The sequence below is a fragment of the Streptopelia decaocto genome, assembly GCF_964273445.1.
Source record: "Streptopelia decaocto genome assembly, chromosome: 15".
Lineage (NCBI taxonomy): Eukaryota > Metazoa > Chordata > Aves > Columbiformes > Columbidae > Streptopelia > Streptopelia decaocto.
The window spans coordinates 8040614-8060206 of NC_138670.1; the positions used below are offsets into that span (position 1 = coordinate 8040614).

At 42.5% G+C, this 19593-nt stretch overlaps 1 protein-coding gene and 1 long non-coding RNA gene across 3 annotated transcripts in view; both read right to left on the bottom strand.

The window, feature by feature from the left end:
• The window catches only part of MAPK1 (mitogen-activated protein kinase 1), a 36477-nt gene extending 26593 nt beyond the window's left edge, over positions 1-9884 (bottom strand). For both annotated transcript variants that reach the window (XM_082066109.1, XM_082066108.1), the window contains exon 1: positions 9522-9884. In XM_082066109.1, the coding sequence (XP_081922235.1) occupies positions 9522-9664 (143 nt within the window). In that variant the 5' untranslated portion in view covers positions 9665-9884. The remainder of the gene's footprint in view (positions 1-9521) is intronic.
• Positions 9885-12345: 2461 nt separating this feature from the next.
• On the bottom strand, positions 12346-18685 carry LOC309446474. Its single transcript, XR_014185464.1, has 3 exons — positions 18496-18685; positions 13118-13232; positions 12346-12567 (listed from the first exon to the last, which is right to left on the bottom strand). It is a non-coding gene; the product is annotated as an uncharacterized lncRNA (long non-coding RNA).
• Between the last annotated feature and the right edge of the window lie 908 nt (positions 18686-19593).

Here is a 19593-nt window from a genome sequence, read left to right on the forward strand (position 1 = left end):
TACTATGCACATAATAAAGAGTTAATAATTTAATTCCTTAGATCATTCCTAGTATTTTGAAAATAAATAGTTAGTCATGCAAAATGGAGCCTGTTAAATAAACCACTTTCGCCAGAAACTCAGTCAATTCATAATCCAGGGTGTGGCAGACCAGATGATTTGTGCTTTGTTAGCACCTACTAAGCAGAACTATGGAAAACAGCAATTCCAGAAATGCACCTTAATATCTAGTATTAGAAAAATATTAGCCATTTCACCCAAGGTTCTGTATTGTTTGGCTAAAGATGTCATTTCACTTTATGGTGCTTTAACCAATCTTACTTGCTTAAAAAAAAACAATCACTTCTCTCAGTCTCTTCTAATATGTATTTTTCTTTCTATACCTTTAGCTGTGATGCCCTGTGACTTCAAATCGCCATATATGCCTGCTTTATTTTATAGTACTTCAGTTCAAGTTGGTCTTCAGAAAACAGACAACTTTTACACAGTCTATTTTTTCCACATCTTGCCTTCCCACTTAGCTTCCCCATTTTAGAGGTTTACAGGTTCTCCACTGCCAATATTTCCTTCGATAGCATCTATGCCAAATTTAACATTTAGGCAAACTTCACTGTTATATTTCAAGGTTCTCTTCCTATCTGCAAAATAAAACCTCCATTCCAAAAGCACCCATCGCTTTTGATAAGATATTATGATATTAAGTATCACTAGCTTTATTCTCTCTATATAAACTTAAAGACAACTCCTGTGGGAATCAATTTCAGGCTAAAATTGTAAGAGCTCAACAACATCTGAGCCAACCTAAGGGCTCCATGAATTAAAAGGAGTGGTTGCACCTCACTCCCCTTTTTGTGCCTGACAACCCTGCTCCTTTCTCACTTTTTTGCTTGGAGCGGTTGCTTTCTTTGTGCCAGTTCAGAGAACTAAAGCAGCTCAAAGTCAAAGCAGCTTATGAACAGGAACAGTAAAGAAGTCTTTACCTGCATATTCCCATTCCCCTCCTGCGTCAGTACTAGCACTCGACGGGTTTGTGTCAGTCACATCAACTTACCACCTTTACATTTTACCTTTTATGAAGTAACTTCACCTAAGCCAGGTTCCCACCACGGCTAACTCTACAGCTCTGTAAGCACCAGCACAAGAGCGGAGGAAGGAATGACCCAACACGAGGCACAGAAGGAAAGGTTGCTCCTTTAGAAGCACCACAGCCCGAGATCAGCACAAATCAGTCATGGAAACCACAGCGTAAGCGTTGAGGTCCCACTGTCATGAAAGCTCAACCTCCACACGAGCTGATGAAGCGCCAGCTTCCTCCTCCTGTGCTTATGGCTTCTCAAGAGGCAACAAAAAGCCACCAAGACAGCAATGGTGGGTCAATTCCACAAGCAGTGTCACTCCAGAGTCAAGGAAACAACTGCTGCCAGCAGAGCAGCACTATGAATGTGTGCAGGAGTCATCGTCCTTTCCTAGAGAGAGGGGAGAGAGCTGAGAGTGAAACCGCATTAACAAATCCCCCAGTGTGGTTTACTCTTCTGTCTAATAATGTTCTAATTTGACTTCAATCCCTAATCAGCTTTAGAAAAAGGAAAAAATCCAGACAATTATGATATTTTTTCAGGAATTAGCTTATTTGATTCCACGCTACATAAATCTTCAAAAGAGACAGTTCACAGTATTCCACTCCAATGGAAAATAAATAAATAAAACACTGAACAAGATCATCCATGTATACTTAGCAGAGGTTTTCCTAAACCTGTAGAAAAATCAGTGCAAAATCAAAACTATCACAAAGCGCCAGAGAAAGCAAGCTCTACTGTCCACCCTACCACGGCCAGTTCAGTACTCCGCTTGCAAAACAAGACAAACAAAAACCCAAACCACCAGCACTGACAGTGCATCTCTCCACTATCAGAAGTTACTTCCCTTCAGTATCCGCTTACAAGGCATTTTTTGCATGTTTTTTCTATCTTTTTAAAAAGACATGCCAACAGTAAACTCTAGTCCCTCGACATACTAACAGTTGTGTTTGTTCAGGCAGGGTATCAGCATTAAGACATGTCAGCTCCCATAACTAAAAGGAAGATATTTCACAATTATGAAACACTCAGAAAAATCCAATATAAAAGTCAGCCTGAATGTCATTTGGGGTACTTTGCACCATCCAAATCCCAATAAAATTGGGCAAATTCTGGACTGAAGCAGTTTGGGGAGTATTGATTTGCAGTGCTCAAATGACTTCAAGTTTTACGCAGGACACATCAGCAATATCTGGTGGAGCAAACTGCCTTCTCTCCAAACAACTGAGAAGGCACCGCAGTAACAGCTGCTAATTTTAAGGAAAACTGCAAAGTGAAGTAATTGCATATTATAAACTGTAAGTCTAATTGCAAGTTGCTGGTACTTAAAACGTACCCACACCACAGGCAAATTACTTTCTACCATGTTAACAAAAACTCTCATTTGCATTCCAATCACCACAGAGTATTTCAGTATTTTATGAAAATTCTCTTAAAATACAAAAGAAGAACCTTCAAGAGACGAGATCTTCTGTTAACAAAACTTGTGATTTTAGGTACTGCTAAACAAGATAAATAGTAAAAACACTTGCACAACTCCACTAAAAACTGGACTGTCATGGAAGATTCTGTCCAAATATAATAGAACAATATTCTATTCAAGCCTTTCTACAAGCCGTCTGTCTATATATACAGACACACAAACTGTTTCATCCACTGTTAACCTAACATTGCCAAGTCCACCATCGATGGCAAGAAAATATCAATTATAAGAAAATAATCTCATCAAATAACCCCCATTTGAATGACATTTATTACTACCTGAATCTTATTAATCTACCTGGTAGAAGCTGATTAAGCAATGCATATTTGGCTTTCAATGTACCTTGCAAAAAGATGAGTTTGATAATAGCTTCTTTATAAGCCCAAAAGTTTTAATAATGTAAAGGAAAATAGGTTCCCTTCTGAAAAGGAGATTCATTCCAAAGCAAACAACTCTCTTTAATAACTGACTTAACAATTAATAGAATCTAGGTTTTACACAAATAAACCATCTGAAACAAACTACGCTTTGCTGCATTTCACATATCCTATTAATTTAATTTACCTTACAAAACAGTATAGTTGTACTCTATAATATGTTTATGGCTCCATATGCTTCATTTGAGTGATTTGGAAATCAAAATCAAATACAATTGAAATAGCTTAATAAAATGTTATGGGGCTTGTTTGTTTTCAGACATTATGTGAAACGTTCCTAAAATACCTCACTTTAAGTGCACGTAAAAGTACTGTCTAGATTAGCAGAACAACATCCAGCTTCATCCATGAGCAGCACCTGCCCACAGCCAAGAAAACTAACCATGGACTGGGCTGGGTTATTAAGCACGTAGCCAGCAGGTCAAGGAAAGGGATTACTGTTGTGAGGCCACATCTGGAATTCTATGTCTGGTTTTCCCTTCTCCCAGTACTGAAGCAAGTCCAGCAGAAAACCCTTAGGATGCACAGTGGGCTGAAGGACCTGACATACAAGAAAAAAAATAGAGAAAACTGGATTTCTATAGGCTAGGAGGGCAAAAAAAGGAAAAAAAAAAAAAAAAAAAAAAAAGAGGTGGGTGGGAAGAAAGCATCTAATTACTGGTTTAAACTACATAAAGGGTGATACAGAGAAAAATGACCCAGACACTTCTCAGAGGTACAGTATGGAGGACAAGAGGTGATCATCAAGTTGCACCAAGGGAAACTCTCATGTTTTTAAGGGCAAAAAATTCACTGGGGAATTGGTTTAACACTAGAACCAGAAGTTGCCCAGAGGTGTTGTGGAATCTCCACCCGGGAGACTTTGGAAATATTGAGTGGACAAGTTGAGCAACTTGATCTAATTTTGACATCAGCCCTGCTTTGAGTAGGAGGTTGGACTACATGACCTCAGGAAGTCCCTTTCAACCTACATTATGCTGTGAAAGATTCCACAGCAAGATATCATAAAATATTTTTATTAAATAGCCAGCTGATCAGTTAATTTCATCACTAGATCAGAGCTGAAAGCTATGACAAAGCATCAACATAAAAAGCATTAAAAAAATTATGTTGGCAAAGAACTAGTTTTCAAATCAAGTTATGCTGTACATCTACTCCATTGGTAAGTATTAACTCCTCTGTGGGCTGTAGATCCCCACACCTAAACAGGGAGCTCACTGAACAGAGCCTGGTGTCCTACAAATACACATTTCTCCAGAGTACCAATAAATCCATCTGTGAAACTGGGACATCTGTCACATCTCTTTGGGCAAGTCAGACTTCTCATATGTGACCTCCTGACACAGCCTCTTCTTCAACTGAGCAGCATACAGGATTTCTTCACTGTAGCAAAATACCTATTTTTAAGAAACTTGTAGAAACTTTCCATCTCTAAGACCTCTACCATCTGTCAAATTTGGTAGAAGGCAGGCAACAGGTTCAAGAATCATATGTAGGAGTACAGGAGACAGACTGATGCAACCACATACAGATACTATAACCACATAAGCCTTATTTCCTTAATACATCAGGCTTAAAAAAAATAACACAAGTTATCCCTATCTGTTTCTGTGGGCTGGACCAGGCTATGTTAAGAAAATGTGTATTTATTTATAAAATGCAAGTGCCCCCGAGCTGCATCCCTCAACTCTTAAGCTAATATCCCATTACTTTGGGTGGACGGGAGAAGTTGCTACCTCTCGTCTTCCATAAATCTCACAGACAGGTCTGATACAACCAGAGCGAGCAAGTAGCTGCTGTCCCATCCCTGCCACCTGCTGCACAGCTTGCGGACCTCCTGTCACATCCCAGGGGAGAGAGGGAAAAGCAGCTCTAATTGCTCCTTTCGTGTTTCCACCTCAGATTAAACAAGTTTGGGTGACTGAAGGGAAACACTGACCTGGACCTCCTCCCCAGAGGGCAGAAGCTGATAAGTAGCCACCAATTACACTCCCTGATAAGAAGGATCTGTGGGGGCTGGCTAACTTGTATCAGCTCCCCATTTTCCTCATGACAAAGACTAGAACATGTTAATTACTGGGTATGGACACCCATACCCAACCTGTGTTCCCTAAAAGCACATATAAATAGGAACATCAATCTCTATACTTGCTCTGTGATTACAGTGTACTTTGTCCGTATCAATGCAATGGTTAACAGAAAAAAAAACTTACAGGCTGTTTCTGATCCTCGCCACAGAGCAGCCCGCCCACCTGACCCTCACAGGGATGCAAATGCTACCTTTTTGTGTAACGTAGGGCAGTCTCAAAAGAAAATATTACACAATCAACAAGCTCATCAAGTTTTCTATTTTCATCTTTTAATATCTACACCTTGCAGATCATTCTATCCCTGATTTTTTTTTCTGTTTCAAGCCTCTTCATGAATACACTTCTCAGATTTCATTTTCAATTATCCATCTTCTACAAGTAGGGCTCTTCTGTGAGACAGTAGAAAGGAGCAGAACTTTGAAAAAACTACTGCCAAATGCTTAAATATTGTGTTCAGTATTACTTTAAAGTCCCTCTATTGACTACCTGAACTTCTATTATCACTCTTCTATAGCACATCAGTAACACAAAGATGTCTTTGTAACAACACGGTCAAATTCAGGCCAAGAAATGCAAGATTTGAGCTTCAAGTTTGTTTTCTTCCAACTGTGTTCATGTTTATTACTTATATGCAGTTATTCACAGCAGTAACAATACTTCACATTCACATAAGTCTGATTATAAAAAGGACTTCCAAAACCCAGAATATAAACCAACATCCCTATCACAATCCCATTCATCATTTCTTTCCCAAAAGCCGACTTGTTTTAAGCTGTCAAATGATCATCCTGACCAAATTTCCACTGACCAACTTGATGAAGAGCAATTCACACCAGAAATTTAAAGCTCAACACAATCCTACTATTTTGCAGTGTCAGTGTGTTTAAAGTATGGCCTGTTAACAGTTTTTTGTTCGTTTTTTTTTTAAGAAGAAAAAAAAAAGCCCACCCACATTTGGGAAGGAGGAGACAATCTCACAAACCTTTCACACTTATTGTGTCTGAAAGGCAGCTCTGAAATTTTCAGACTTAGTGTGAAAGTCAGTCCCAGCTGACTCTGAGGTTGATAATCCCCTATATCACTGAAAGAAATGGCAAGTTACATGAAGAGTTTCCCACCAAAGCCCTACGAAACAACTCTTAAACAAAAGAGAAAGGGAAGAGAAAAAAATAAACACAACATTTGCATATATTTGGATACATTAATTCAGAATAACAAACATGACTGTATGACTAAGTTGCTCAAAGACAGTCCTACAGTCCTGGAAAGTGCTGAATATTGTGGCTAAAACTTGGTTTGCTCTGTGGTCATCCCCTAGTTTCACATGCAGAAATACTGAAAACAACAGGTTAGAAAGGAACACTGGCATGGCTACCCACTTATTAACTTCTGCACCTCCAGCAACAAAATTGCCAAGTAAGATGCAACCCTGTATCAAAAAGGATGAACAATTTTGGCAGAGTTTAACTGGAGGACATTAAGATGGGGGTTTGCCTGATGCCTTTTCTGCTTGCAAAGCTGAGAAAGTGCAACCACAACACAGCAATAAATACACTGCTAAGTTTATTTTTACTCTAAACCTGATTAGGTTAAAAAAGAATGCACTGGAGAAAATAGATCAATGCCTTTAAGGGTTTTCAAATCCAGATGAGAGAACATTCGCGTACAGTCTATTCAGTCAACATCTTCTATTTCCTGTGCTGTTATTTTATGTTGCGATCAATATTTCTCAAACATTATTCTCTCTGCTGCAAAATCAAAATGGAAGACTGACTGTAACAGCACTATCCTAAGAATACTTAATTTGCCCTTTTATTAATATAATTAAAAGAATTTTATTGTTTTCAGCTCCCTAATCCAATAACCTAGATATACAAGACTTAGGAAAAATAAGGAAAAGAGTGAAGGATTTTAAGAGTAAAGTCACTTGTTTTCTGTATAACAAGCCTTCTGGCACAATGCACTTGCAAATAACCAGCATCTCCCAAGTTGTACGCATTAGCTGTAGGTCTAAAACAAAATCATCAAAGCTTGCTTTGCTTTCCCTCATTAAAGTGCAGAAATTTAAATGGATTTTGCAGTTGCAGGAAACATCTCCATCTGCACGCAGCCTGCCCTCTACCCCGCCCCCAAGGGAGAGGCTTCTGCAGATCCTCGCTGCATTAGCAATCAAAGCTAGATAAGAAACATGTAGTATTAAATTGCATAACCTATACCTCCGTTGATTTATAAGTAATCTTATTTAATCATAAGAGCTTGTATGTTAGGCACTACAAAACCTTACAGTTGCTATGGCATTTAACTACAACAAGTGCATCCAACACTTGCCTTATCAAGTATAACAATATAAACTGAGACTTTGTTCCCTGTCATTTCACACCCAAGGCAGAAAAGCAATAATGAAGTGCACAACATACTCAATTTAGTATTTCGCATTAATAATTTTAGAGTAAAAAATACAAGAGCCAAGTGCACATTTCAACTGAACTGGAGATTTGGAATTTTTTTTAGTAATTCTGTACAGCATTCAGAGCAGAGACAATATACTGGAGCAAGTTTTTAAATAAAAGATAACCTTATATAGTTTTGGAGGGGAAACAGTTTCAGTATATAACTTAATAACGTAGCATTTGGAGGGGCAGAAAGTGGCCCCATCTCCCCTGTATCTGCTCACTAGCACAGTGATGCCAAAAAAGGGCATCAACTGCCATCCTACTGCTCTTTGTAATCTCTGATCTGTGGCGAAATATTTCAGCTTTAACACGTTGTCTGTTAAACACACTTTTAACACCTCGTTTCACATGAACCACACTATACAGAGTGTACATCTTGGAAATACTGCTGCCAAGTACTTTCCTAAATCAGACTGCAAGTGTAAACCAGTGCAGTCAGTACCGAGATTATCTGCACTGGTTTAGTTGCCCTAGCCCAGATGATAAAGTACACAGTAATAAAGTACAGCTTGTACCATAAGCTACATTAACAGGTTTTGGACTCGATACATTGTTGTGATTTCTAGCACTAAAACAATAACAAGGATATTTTTACACTGTAAACAGGATTGCTGATCTACATTTTGAAGGTTCTTCCCACAGCAAAAAAAGCAAAGGCCACAACTCAAAACTTCGCAAGTGGCTCACCTCCCAGCTTAGATCAGGCCTAGACGAAAGCTTCCACCCTGAAATACGGGATGACTTCATCTTAACAGGCCAGCACAATTCAATGACTATATGCAAAAACTTAAAGCTATAAAACCTGTAACATACAGCTGAAGGCTGTCAGGAGCCTTTGCTGAGAAATGCACTGGTTTACAAAAGACGAAGCATCAGAGAAATAAATTAATGCTGATAAAGCTTCCATGAAGTCATAGCCCGTAAATCTCATTTAGTACCTCTGGTCAAAAGCACGCTGAAGAAACAGATGCAGCATTGGAAGAAAGTTGACAAAACAATAACAAAAGAAGTTTTTCATCTGCATCCCATAAATTATTTCAGAAGTAAGGCGGTTTTTAACCTCTTTTACTAATAGAAGACAGAATAAGAAATCCTAAGTGAGGCCACTGAGCACGTCAGATTTATAACCCAGCCACTACACGTAGCATCACGGAGCATCATCCCAACTCATTTAGATTGAAAAGAAAAAAAAAACAACCCATCTCACGCTCTCCATCCGCTTAGTTTACCTTTTCAGTCTTTAGTATCTAATTCACCCAAGTCTTTAAGAGTGATACCAACCAAAGCAAACACACGCGATCGCTTTTTAGTGAGACTTGGTACAAAAAAAAAATAACCAAAAGCTAGAATGGCTGAAGAGAACTTTCACCTGCATACATGTTAATTTAGACACTAATCTGGCAGGCTTTGCGGCACAGACAGCACGTCCTAAGAAAAGCCTGGTAGGGGCAGCAACTCCTATGCACAAATTCACTTTTATTCTCAGCCGTGACCCCAGGGCCAGGCGGGCAGGTGAGCCTTGGCGGGGGCACAAAGGGCCGCGGAGCTGCTAGCAGGATTCTGCCTTTTCCCCCTTTTTGATCGCCTGCAATAGCGTTACAGAGAGGGAGAAAATAAAAGAGAGCAACCAACTCTAGAGACGGGGACGAAAAATATCCAAGGAAATAAACGCACGGCTGAAAGGAAACGAGACGCTGAGCTGCACCCATGGATGGAGGAATTTTGGAAGCGGGGGGAGGCGGCAGCGAGGGAGGGGAAAGGGGATGCCGGAGGGACGAGCCTCGGGAGGGAAAGCAGAGTTGAGGAGAGCGAGGCAGAGATGCTGGAGCCCCGGCCTCCCCTCCCCCGGCACACGGGCGGGCCGGAGCCCGGGGCCGGGCCCCGCGGAGGCTGCGGCCGGGCAGGGCGGCGGGGAGGGAAGGAGGGAGGGAGCTGTTGAGGGCAAGGGCGCTGCCCCAGCCGGGCTGGCTGCCGGCACTCACCACACCATGCCGTAGGCCCCCTCGCCGATGTAGGAGAGGTTGGTGTAGCGCGGTCCCACGTCGAACACTTGGCCCCGCACCATCTCCGGGCCCCCGGCGTTGGCAGAGCCGCCCGCAGCCCCGGCCCCCGACACCGCCGCCATGTTGTCCGTGCCGGGAACCGCGGTGACTGCGTGGGGGGGGCGGAGGCGGGGGGAGGAGGAAGGAGGGGGACGAGGAGAAGGATGCGGGAGGGATGGAAAGAGGCGCCGCCCGCTCCGCAGCACAGGCCGCTGCCACCGGCTCCGAGGCCCCGTCAGCGCCGTCCCCGCCGCGGCCGCTCTGAGGAGACGCCGCCGGCCGCGCGCGCGCACCGAGCCAGGCCGGGGGGAGGGGAGGAGGGGCGGGGGCTCGCGCGGAGGGAGCGGCGGGGAGGGGTAGGGGGCGGGGCCGGGGGCGGGGCCGGGGACTGCGGTAACCGCAGCCGCTGGGGAGGGGGCGCGGCGGGCGGGTCACGTGGTGGGCGTGCCGGCTCTACGGGCGCGCGGCCGCCCGGCGCCATTAGAGGCGTCAGGTGACGGAGCCGGAGGCAGGAAATGGAGCCGGGCCGGGGTCCCGCTCCCGCCGCCCTCCCGCCGGAGAGCCGGCCCGGCCCTCCCGGCAGCGGGCGGGGCTGTGCGGGGCTCCAGTCGCTGGGCGCCCGCCCGGAGGAAGCCCCGAGAGCCGGGGGTCCCGCACGGCGCTGTGACACCGTTACCGCGGGCTGTGCGGCCGTGAGGCGCTGCGGGAAAAGCGCTTCTCCGTAGCGAGCCCCGGCCGAGCCCCGCGCGGCTCCTGGCTGCGCTACAGCCCGCTGGTGGCACGCAGCGCAAGGTTATTATATGTGAAAAATGAATTGCTGTAATAAGGGCAAGTTTGTTTCTGACATTTCCTAACTTCAGTGCTTAGTTTTGCAACCCCTAGTTAGCAGATTGTTTTTATACAGAATTATATTTTCCTCCTAGTTGTTTCCCATATAAATGTAAATAAACTTAGGGCTTGGACAGGAGGTTGGGATGCAGTTGGTTTGCATTGTGCCATTGGCTCTGCTCAGCAGTGTCCGTCCTGTTTTCCTGCAGTAGCTGGTGCTTGATCTGGACGTTTGCAGGAACTATGCACAAGGATCTTAACCACTTCTGAATTTTTTTTTTTTTCCCCCACAATTTAACCTTCTTGACAAAAAGTATTAACCCTGATCTGAAATGCTGCTGCTGCCTGCTTTAACTACTATTGCCAGCACTGCTTGAGATGTGCTGTATCTTCTGTTTCTTTGAAAATGTGTTGAACTACATATCTTTATACATCCTAGCATGCTTGTGTCTCCACGTTTACACCCATGCCAGCCTGTCAGAAGACCCCCGTGTGGAATCATCTGATTACCCCTTGACTATCAAGCTTTTCTCTTAGAAGCAATTATTAATTTTGCATTCCAGTTTACAGTGCTCAGACAGAAGTTGTTACTTGACAATCCAGTTGCTCACAGTTCTTACTGTTTGTACTTTGCCCTCTTGTTACTCTCGACTCTTTCTGCTGCCATTTCTACTATTGACATCTCTGCTGACGATGCCGCTTCTTCATGTCTGTCCTTGCCTTGAAGGTGTCCCTGCCTATGTGCTCTGTGTTTTCCTTCTCCCAGCGGCTCATTTCTGGCGTTCCACCACCTTCTGGCCCTGCGTGCTGCTCGCCAGCTTCCTTCGACATCCACCCAACAATTGCAGTTTTCCGTAGCTGCTTCCAAATGCCGTACAACCTCCTGATTACAACTGACTAACATCCCCCGAAGCCTCAGAATGGCTGTTTGACCAGAAGTCGAGAGGGAAGAGTTTCTGGTTCCAGTTGTGCAGCTGGTTACCCAGACAGCAGCTCGAGGACTCTCCCTCCAGCCCAGCAGGGTCTGGGTTTCAGACACAGCCCCAGCCTAGTTTGGTGGAGTGAAAGCTGGCATAGGTGACCAACACCATCTAATAAACTCCCTCAATGATACAGCTTGGCTTTTTAAGTATTTGAGTGGGATAATGCTTCCGATGTATTTATTTTCACTTTCCTTTCTGTGATGTGTTCTCCTGCACTTCAGAAACACAGCCTTATTTTCTCAGTAATTTTAGAGAGCAGTAAATGTGAATAAATGTTTAAATTTTCTGAAACCAAGTAAATGTTATTTAAAAGGTTCTCTTAGCTCTAAAAATGAAGCTGTGCTTACAGTTCTGATTACATACATAAATAAATCTGTCATCAGCAAATGCAAAACAAATGATTATAGAGAATCTAGCTTAAACACAACCTGTCATAGCAAATTTAATTAAAACTGGTGTGTATCTAGATTATTTTCTACCTTCACTGGGATGTGTGTGATCAAAAAGGAAACCAACCAGGCAGACCAGGAAATTGCAGAAAGACGGTCAGCTCCTTGAGTGCTGTGTTTAAATAGGTGTCTAATCCAATTAAACCCAAATAAGCGGTCAGATTGCTAGGGCATGCTTTCCCAACCATCTCCTGTGGCAGAACTGAGTGTATGTATTTCAGCAAAGCACTCCCGTTAACGAGATAGACCACGCAGAAGTGTTATCAATTGCTTTTTAACCTGTTTAAATACACTGTCATTACCTGCACTTAATGTTGGGTCTTTTACCTCAAAAAGGTGACATTAAAACCTCACTTCTGGAAAGAACATTAATGTGCTTTCACAAAATTATTAGTTCCAGGATCAAAATAAAGGGTTACACTGGGGGAAAAGAGGTGATACTTAGTAAAAAATGATAGCAGATGATGAAAACCCTTTTATTTCAAAAAGAAGTCAAATCACCGCTGAGAAGAGTTTGTCCAAGCAGAAACACAGTATCTTCAGGTTGAAAGCGATATTAGGAAACAGCCAAGCCATACAACCGGGTGGTTTAGAAGTGCCATGGTTTCGACGATCTCCATATCAAGTTCGGGACTCACATGGCTGAGTTCATCCTAAGATCAGGGTCTAGAAATTCTCTGTCCTCTTACATGTCTACTTGAACTGTTAACTTCTGTAAATAGGTCCCTCAAAAAAAAGTAAATCTCATGCTATGAAAGGTCCTACAAGTCCTGGAAACAGTATTAGATTTAGTAACAGGTTTAGGCAAAGGACAAATACCGTGTAGCTGCCATGCTGTGCCACTCTATTCAATTTTTTGTGCCAATTTAAAACTAAATCTACATTTCCCAAAATCATTATCATGTTATTTGTATTATTTGCGTGGAGTCACAGAAGATGCAGGTTTCTTGGTAGCTGCTGTAGGCGTATGGCATTTGCTTTCCGAGTACCTCAGCAGGACCGGAACCTCCCCATCATCCCAACAAAATGTATTTAAAAACATTTTCCCAGCATTATTTAAAAGGACCTCAAGCCTCTGTGCGGGGGTGACGAGAGAGTGAAATAAGACATGTAAGATGTTTTATAAAGATATCTTTTAACTTCTAAGGCACTCAGGAACCATGGTGATGAATGTGACACAAACTTAAATTGCTTAGATATGAGCTCTGATCCACAGGGAACTATCCTAAGATTCATTAAGAGCATCAGATGCTAATAACTTTTAGTCAGTACCTACCTGGGCTTGATTTAACTGGTGACATGCGGCTGAAATCCCTCGAGACATTCTCATTTCAGTGTCGGCCACAGCATTGACAGCGCGACGAAAATGCGGATCTCGGTGCAATCTTACGCTGTTGGGAAGTTAAAAACAGCCTCTCACTCAATTGCTGGGCAACTGATGCCAAAACAAAGTTACTTTCCCCCTCCCTGTAGTTCCTTTTTTGCCCATTCAGCATTCTGACTTCGCAGGTAGCTTATGGTGGCTTATACACCACACTTAACACTAGTAAACAGATTGCGGTGTTTGTTTTGTGCACGCCAAGGGGAGCATGAAAGATGATTAATTGCAGAACTATACTGTCAGTAGCAATCTTGACCTTGCACTGGGTGTCGTCGTCACAGTCAGAATCTGTCGCTGTTGTAGGAGATATCTTGTATTATCTATCATGTTCTTGTTAGATTTGCTGTTCACAAATATAGCCTGAAAATGCAGTTGCATTTTCAAAGTCATTTTTTTGCATAAGTAGTTCACTAATATATTGTAAATATTTTTAAAGGGATCCATCTTACAGCAACCTTAAAAGCTTATTATATAATTCTAACAATTTTAATCACTATAGTGACATTTTGCTGCTGTCTATATAAAATTAAGTTGCTTTTATTTTTCAGCTGCAGTAGCAGCAGTAGCCAGGCACTGACCTGCACTCCAGTAATGGAAATTTCCCAGCCTCAAAGCACACTCTGTCTCAGTCAGCTGCAATAAAACTCGGAGTGATTTCAATATTGTTGTGTGCTTTACTTGTCCTCAGTTATCTGGAGCTGGTATCTTGAAAACCAAGCTACTCCTCATGAGCTTGCTTCATCTTGCCCAAGACTTAGAATTCATTAAACAAGCTGAGGATTATAGGAGAATTGAACCACCAGATTAAAAGTTATTTTACAAGACTGACAAAAAACCCATACGTATGGTCAATATTTATACAGAATATTACAGTGACTTTTGAGGATGCCACTGAAGTCCTGGTATATGACCACTCTTGTGCCGAAGCTTTATGCACTGGAAGTTTTTACAAAAAGATTGAACTAGTGTATAATATCAATCTCCTGGTCACTGTGTTTCTGTTATCATTGATTGCTCAGCAAATACAAGAAAATATAAAAAACGGAGATAAGATTATTACAAAGCCTCACAAGTCTGATGATTTACAAATACTAAAATATGCAGTCTGTTTCCCCCACTTGTTCTCAGTTCAGCTGCAGACAGGACAAGTGATGCCTCCAACAGAGGCAGAAGTCAAAGAACATAGAAACAGGATTATTAGGAGTTTTGTTCTCCAGATATTGCATTAACTTCATTTTTAATACTTCTTATAGCTAAAGACTTAGGGGGTGTTTATGATGAACAGGTTGGCTGATGTGAGGGCAGATGAGAAAGAATGGTGAAGAATAAAACAGAATATGGTGGGGGGGGGAGAATGTAAAAGTAAAGTAAGATGAACAGGTAGTGGGAATGAGCCATGGGAACAGCAGGGTGGGAGCTGCAGGGGTGATGTCCTGACCCCAGTGCATCTGGCTTTGTGCAAGGGAAGCACTTGGCACACAGACAAGTCCCTTTGTGGGGAACCGTTTTGGGGAATGGTGCCAGACCTTCTAAAAAGAGCTTACCAGGACTTGCTTTCACGTGACCTTGTCAGCTGGGGTGATGTTCATCACAAATACACATGCGGCTAATGATTTTGTGACGGCACAGGTATACTTCCTAACTGCCTGTGTCATTGTACTCAGTCTAAATGATGGGCAGTGGCTGAGAAACAGTTGACAGGGAACAGAACACTAGTGAGATTCTTAGATTTTCACTTAAAAGTCACCAGGGCTCAAAATTCAGCCAACATTGATACAACATCACATGACAAGTGTGTGGCAGCCTTTATGAGCAAATTGAAGGCCGTAGCACAGTTATTCTGAATATAAGGTTCCACATATGAAGTGTCACACTTTGCTTCCCTGTTGCTGGTCGTGGCAGACAACAAGACCTGGCTGGAAGCAGAATTGCCTTTCCTCCTTTGCTGGCCACGTCCCGGCCTTGCTGATGCTGAACGATAGAACTGCAGAAGAGGCACCACTGGATTTACAGCTGAGACACTCCAAGAACCTGCAGGGAAACCTCCATCTCTGCTCTCCAAGCTGCCCCTGTGCTGGGGGAGGGAAGGGAGGTTATCAGTTTATTCTCCTTGCATGTTGTTCAATCCGCTGACCTGAGATCCCAAAGAGACCATACCGCATTTTTTTAAATAGGTACTGTATACATTACACACATCCGTTTCTGCACTCTGAAATTGATGAATCATCATTCCTTTTTAAAACAACCATTTCTTTTGCAATTTTGCATATCTATAGTAGATATGAGCTGTGCAGATGAGAGAGAGTGCTTGAAGGACACAGTGTTACAGTATTTTGAAAAAAAAGGGCCAAGCCGTTAGAATCTGTGTTGCGTTACAGGGGTAATGCGATACCTCTGAGCGCTTCCTGTTTATCAGGAGAGATGCAGTTTTCACCACATCATAAAACTTTCAAGCCTTTGTTAATAAACACTGCTAGAGAAAAAATAATATCCAAATAGACAACCCCCTGTGGCATCTGTCATTATAAACAAAAGAAGGTTTTCATTATATATATCAGGGGACTGTTTGTGTGAGAGAAGCAGGTTTTGAGGGCCCCATCCACCTCCTGCTGAAGTCCATGTTGCATCTCTCATTACATCATTGGACTCCAGCACATGATTTTTCTTGTGTGTAAATATCAAGACGTTTGAATGAGCAAATGTAATTTTTACTATCAGCATTTGTCATTTTTGTAAACAATGTGGGTATACAGAGGACAAACATCTGCAGAATTACTGCACAGAGCCTTATATGAAAATGGCAAAAGTAAGATTTGCTTCTAACAACAATAATCTGCAAGTGCTGAGGTGTCTAATCAAATATACAAATTGTGCAGATGTTCAGCGCAGTGCTGTCTCACAGTGTGGCCTTTCTCACTTGACAGCTTTGTTGTCTCAATTAATTCTTCCAGATAAATCAACCTAGCCTGAAAACATAGAGCTGGGGTGCAGAAGGATGCAGACTTTTCAACACCAGCAACCTTGATGGTGCAATTTGCACCCCCAGCAGATACAAACTTTGGCAAGGGAACGCAAATTGTTGGGGCTGATTCAGGAGGTGGTTGTGGTCATGGCTGGAGCTTGGTCTGCAGCTGACAGGCTCACAAGGGTGGGAGTTGGGGAGGAAATTCAAGGTTTCTGCCAATTCTATAGGGAATAAGCATGTTGTTAGGTAACTACACAGCTACGCAGAGACAGGCCTTGTGTCTCATAGAGCTTCACCAGTGGAGGAGGCTTGTTAAGTTCAGAGCAAACTAAAAGGCTTATCTGTTTGTTTGGTGTTTCTGGGAGAAATGGACAACGACTGTATACAATTCTTACTTCTTTAAATGACAATAACATTTTAAACTCTGCCACATAGACTGTTATCAGACCGGGGAAAAGACTGAACTTCAGAAAGATGTTCCCTCCAGCCACCAGCACTAGGTCTTGCTAAAATGAATTAGTGATTAAGACATTTGTAGCTTTTTTTATTTTGAAAGTTTTAACAATGGGAAAATTATCTGGCTCATATTATTGTTGTCCAACCTGACATATGGTGGTTATTACTCCAGATATGCAGAGCCTAATGATAAGAGATGCCTTTTATAGCTGCAATACATCCATTGTAATCAAGCACTACATTTATCTTACTGCATTACTGAGTCTCTGGATTTTGTAAAAGTGACACAAAATTGTTGTGAGGATCTATCAGCAACCTGCATCTCAACTAACTATTCAATATGATGTCTCACTTCCCACTGATGTTAAGAGCCAAACAGAATCCCTGGCCTGGAAATCCTGAGAGAAAGACCAACAGCAATGAAAAGTATTTTTGACTGTTATGATAAAGGCTGCTTTAAAAAAAGAAAAGAAAAGGCAAGAGAACACTGCTCTTTTTGAAGGACATGGCAAAATACCTGTAGGATGATGCTCTGAGTCTAATTTTACAGGTACCATTAATGGTGACAGGATAGATTAAGTGATTATGCTCTGCCAAACAGTAAGTGTGGGAGAGCAGACAGCAGATGTCCAGCCACTTAGGCCTATGCCTTGTGCACCAGACCGTGGTATGGAAATGTGTGTGGATATTTAATTGTTATTCAACTACAAGTTGCCTGGATTTATGAGTCTGGGAAGCGCATATGCTGCAGTGAGAAATGAGTGTTTATTAGCACAGTAGCTGTGCTGAGCTTTTCTGCAGAGAGGCAAAGTACCCTGTCTATAGAAAATGGATTAAAAGGGGGCAGCGTACCACTCCCGTGTGCCGTTTACCTTTGTGAAGTGCAGCTGGATAAATGCCAATATACAGATACATTTCCATCTTGAACTCTGAACAGCTTTTACTGCTGCTGGGTGCGGATAATAAAAATGCAGCAGCTGTCATCTTATCAAATCCCAATCTGGAGAAATGTATACCTAAATCAGGGACATAAACAGGACTTCTCCTTCAGGGACAGCTACATGTATACACAAGAATAAACCCTTTAAGAGCTAGATTAAGAAGATGGGACCATCGCCCTGTATTCAATCATTTTTCCAGTGCTTGTTGCAGCAACCTTCTGTGGTCACTCTGAACATTCCTCTTCCCTCCTTGGTTTCTCTTCCACCACTCTTACCCACGTCAACATCCTCCTGGGCTCCTGCAGTCCCGTTCGTTCCCTTCTCTGCTGTGTAGATCACCTCCCTTCACCTACCCAGGCAGCCGCCCTGATCAGGCCGCGTTCATCACGTGCCCTTTTGAGGGGAGCACCACCTGGGAGGTGAAGTGGGAGGTGAGGCGCAGAACAGCAGCGGGGCATCCCCAGCACACCCCACATCTGCAGCAAAAATCTGATGTCTGTACTTCTCCCACTCACTGCAGTTCCAGTCTCCATTCTTACAGTGCCCAACTCTCCTTTCCTGGGCTGGTATGGGGTTTTTTTTGTTGTTGAATTCATTTTCTTACAATTTATTGAGCTGCATGAGCTCATCAAAGGGCCTGACAAGCACCAGACCCGTACAAAGAAAGCAGCAAGGCTGGGAGCAGAACTGTCATTTTTGATACCAGCAGTCCATTAGATTCAACTCAGCTGCCATGTGCTATCAGTCCCTAAGTCTGGTTTCATCTGTGAAACAGGGAGGCTTGACTGCACTGCTGAGAAACCTTCAGGCACTTTTCTTTTGCCTTTGCCATCTTTTGCTGCACTTTTCTCTATTCTGGAAAAATGCAGGAAAAAATAATAACGAGGGCAGTGTTATAGTGACTTCCTTACCACCTCCTTTCTGCTTGTCCTCTTCCTCTCCTGCTTCTGCCATTTAGCCCTCCCAAAATCTTCCTGCTGTAATTCTCCATGCTCCCGGTGACCTTGTCCTATCATCTCACGAGCAGCTGCTGACCTCTAGAAACGCACTCCCGCTCCAGGATCTTTTTCCTTGCAAACACACCGCACAAGCAGGACAGACAAACGCAGGCCTCCCTTCTCAGGACAAGCCTTCAAAAAAAGAAGTATTACACAATCCACAAGACATGCGCATTACTCACCAAAACAATCATGGGTATCCTATTTCTGCAGCCCTGCCTCTCAGTGCTTGTTTCTTTCCAGTATCGTACCAATATCCTGAAGCTGGAACCCAATGGCAACTGCGTACGTATAAACCTAAAGCCTGCAATGGAGGGGAGATTTTGTACAGCTATAGTAACAACCAGAGGCATTCCTACTGTGAGGGACAGAAGTATCTTGCTGTGTTTGGTTTGTGATGTGGTCTGATCATTTATATTGTTGAATTAATAAAAATAACAAGGTAGAAGCTTTCCAAATGGGATCCATTGCTAACTGTACTTCATTGCACTATTCTTATTCCACATACATTAGGAAGTGTGCATTATCTGATAAAACAAGACATAAGAAACAAATAAATGCCTTTGTATTGTAAGAAAAAAAACCTTTCTAGAAATACTGTAGAAACATTCACATCGTCTATTTCTGTCTTTTATAAAAGGCAGGCTGTGTCTTATTATCATCAAGGAAAAGTAAACAAACGTAATTTAATCAGTTCTGTCGTTCCCTGATTTGCATCAGCAAGAATAAAAGACAAAGGCAGAATAGAAAACAGCAGCTTTGTGCTAAAAGTTTGAATGCACAAAATACTTCTTTCTCCAGCTGTCAACCATTAAAAAACGCTACGCATACCAGTAATAATAAAAGTGTCAAACAATTGACCACAATGGGAATCACAATGCTTCATTAAAAGCTCTAAAGCAGAGCAGAAAAGCTTCCAGCCATTTGTTAAACAGAACTAAATGCTAAGATACTTTCAAAAAGCATCAGAAGATGCTTTTATCTAGTCTAGTCCGTCAGATAAACATCTCC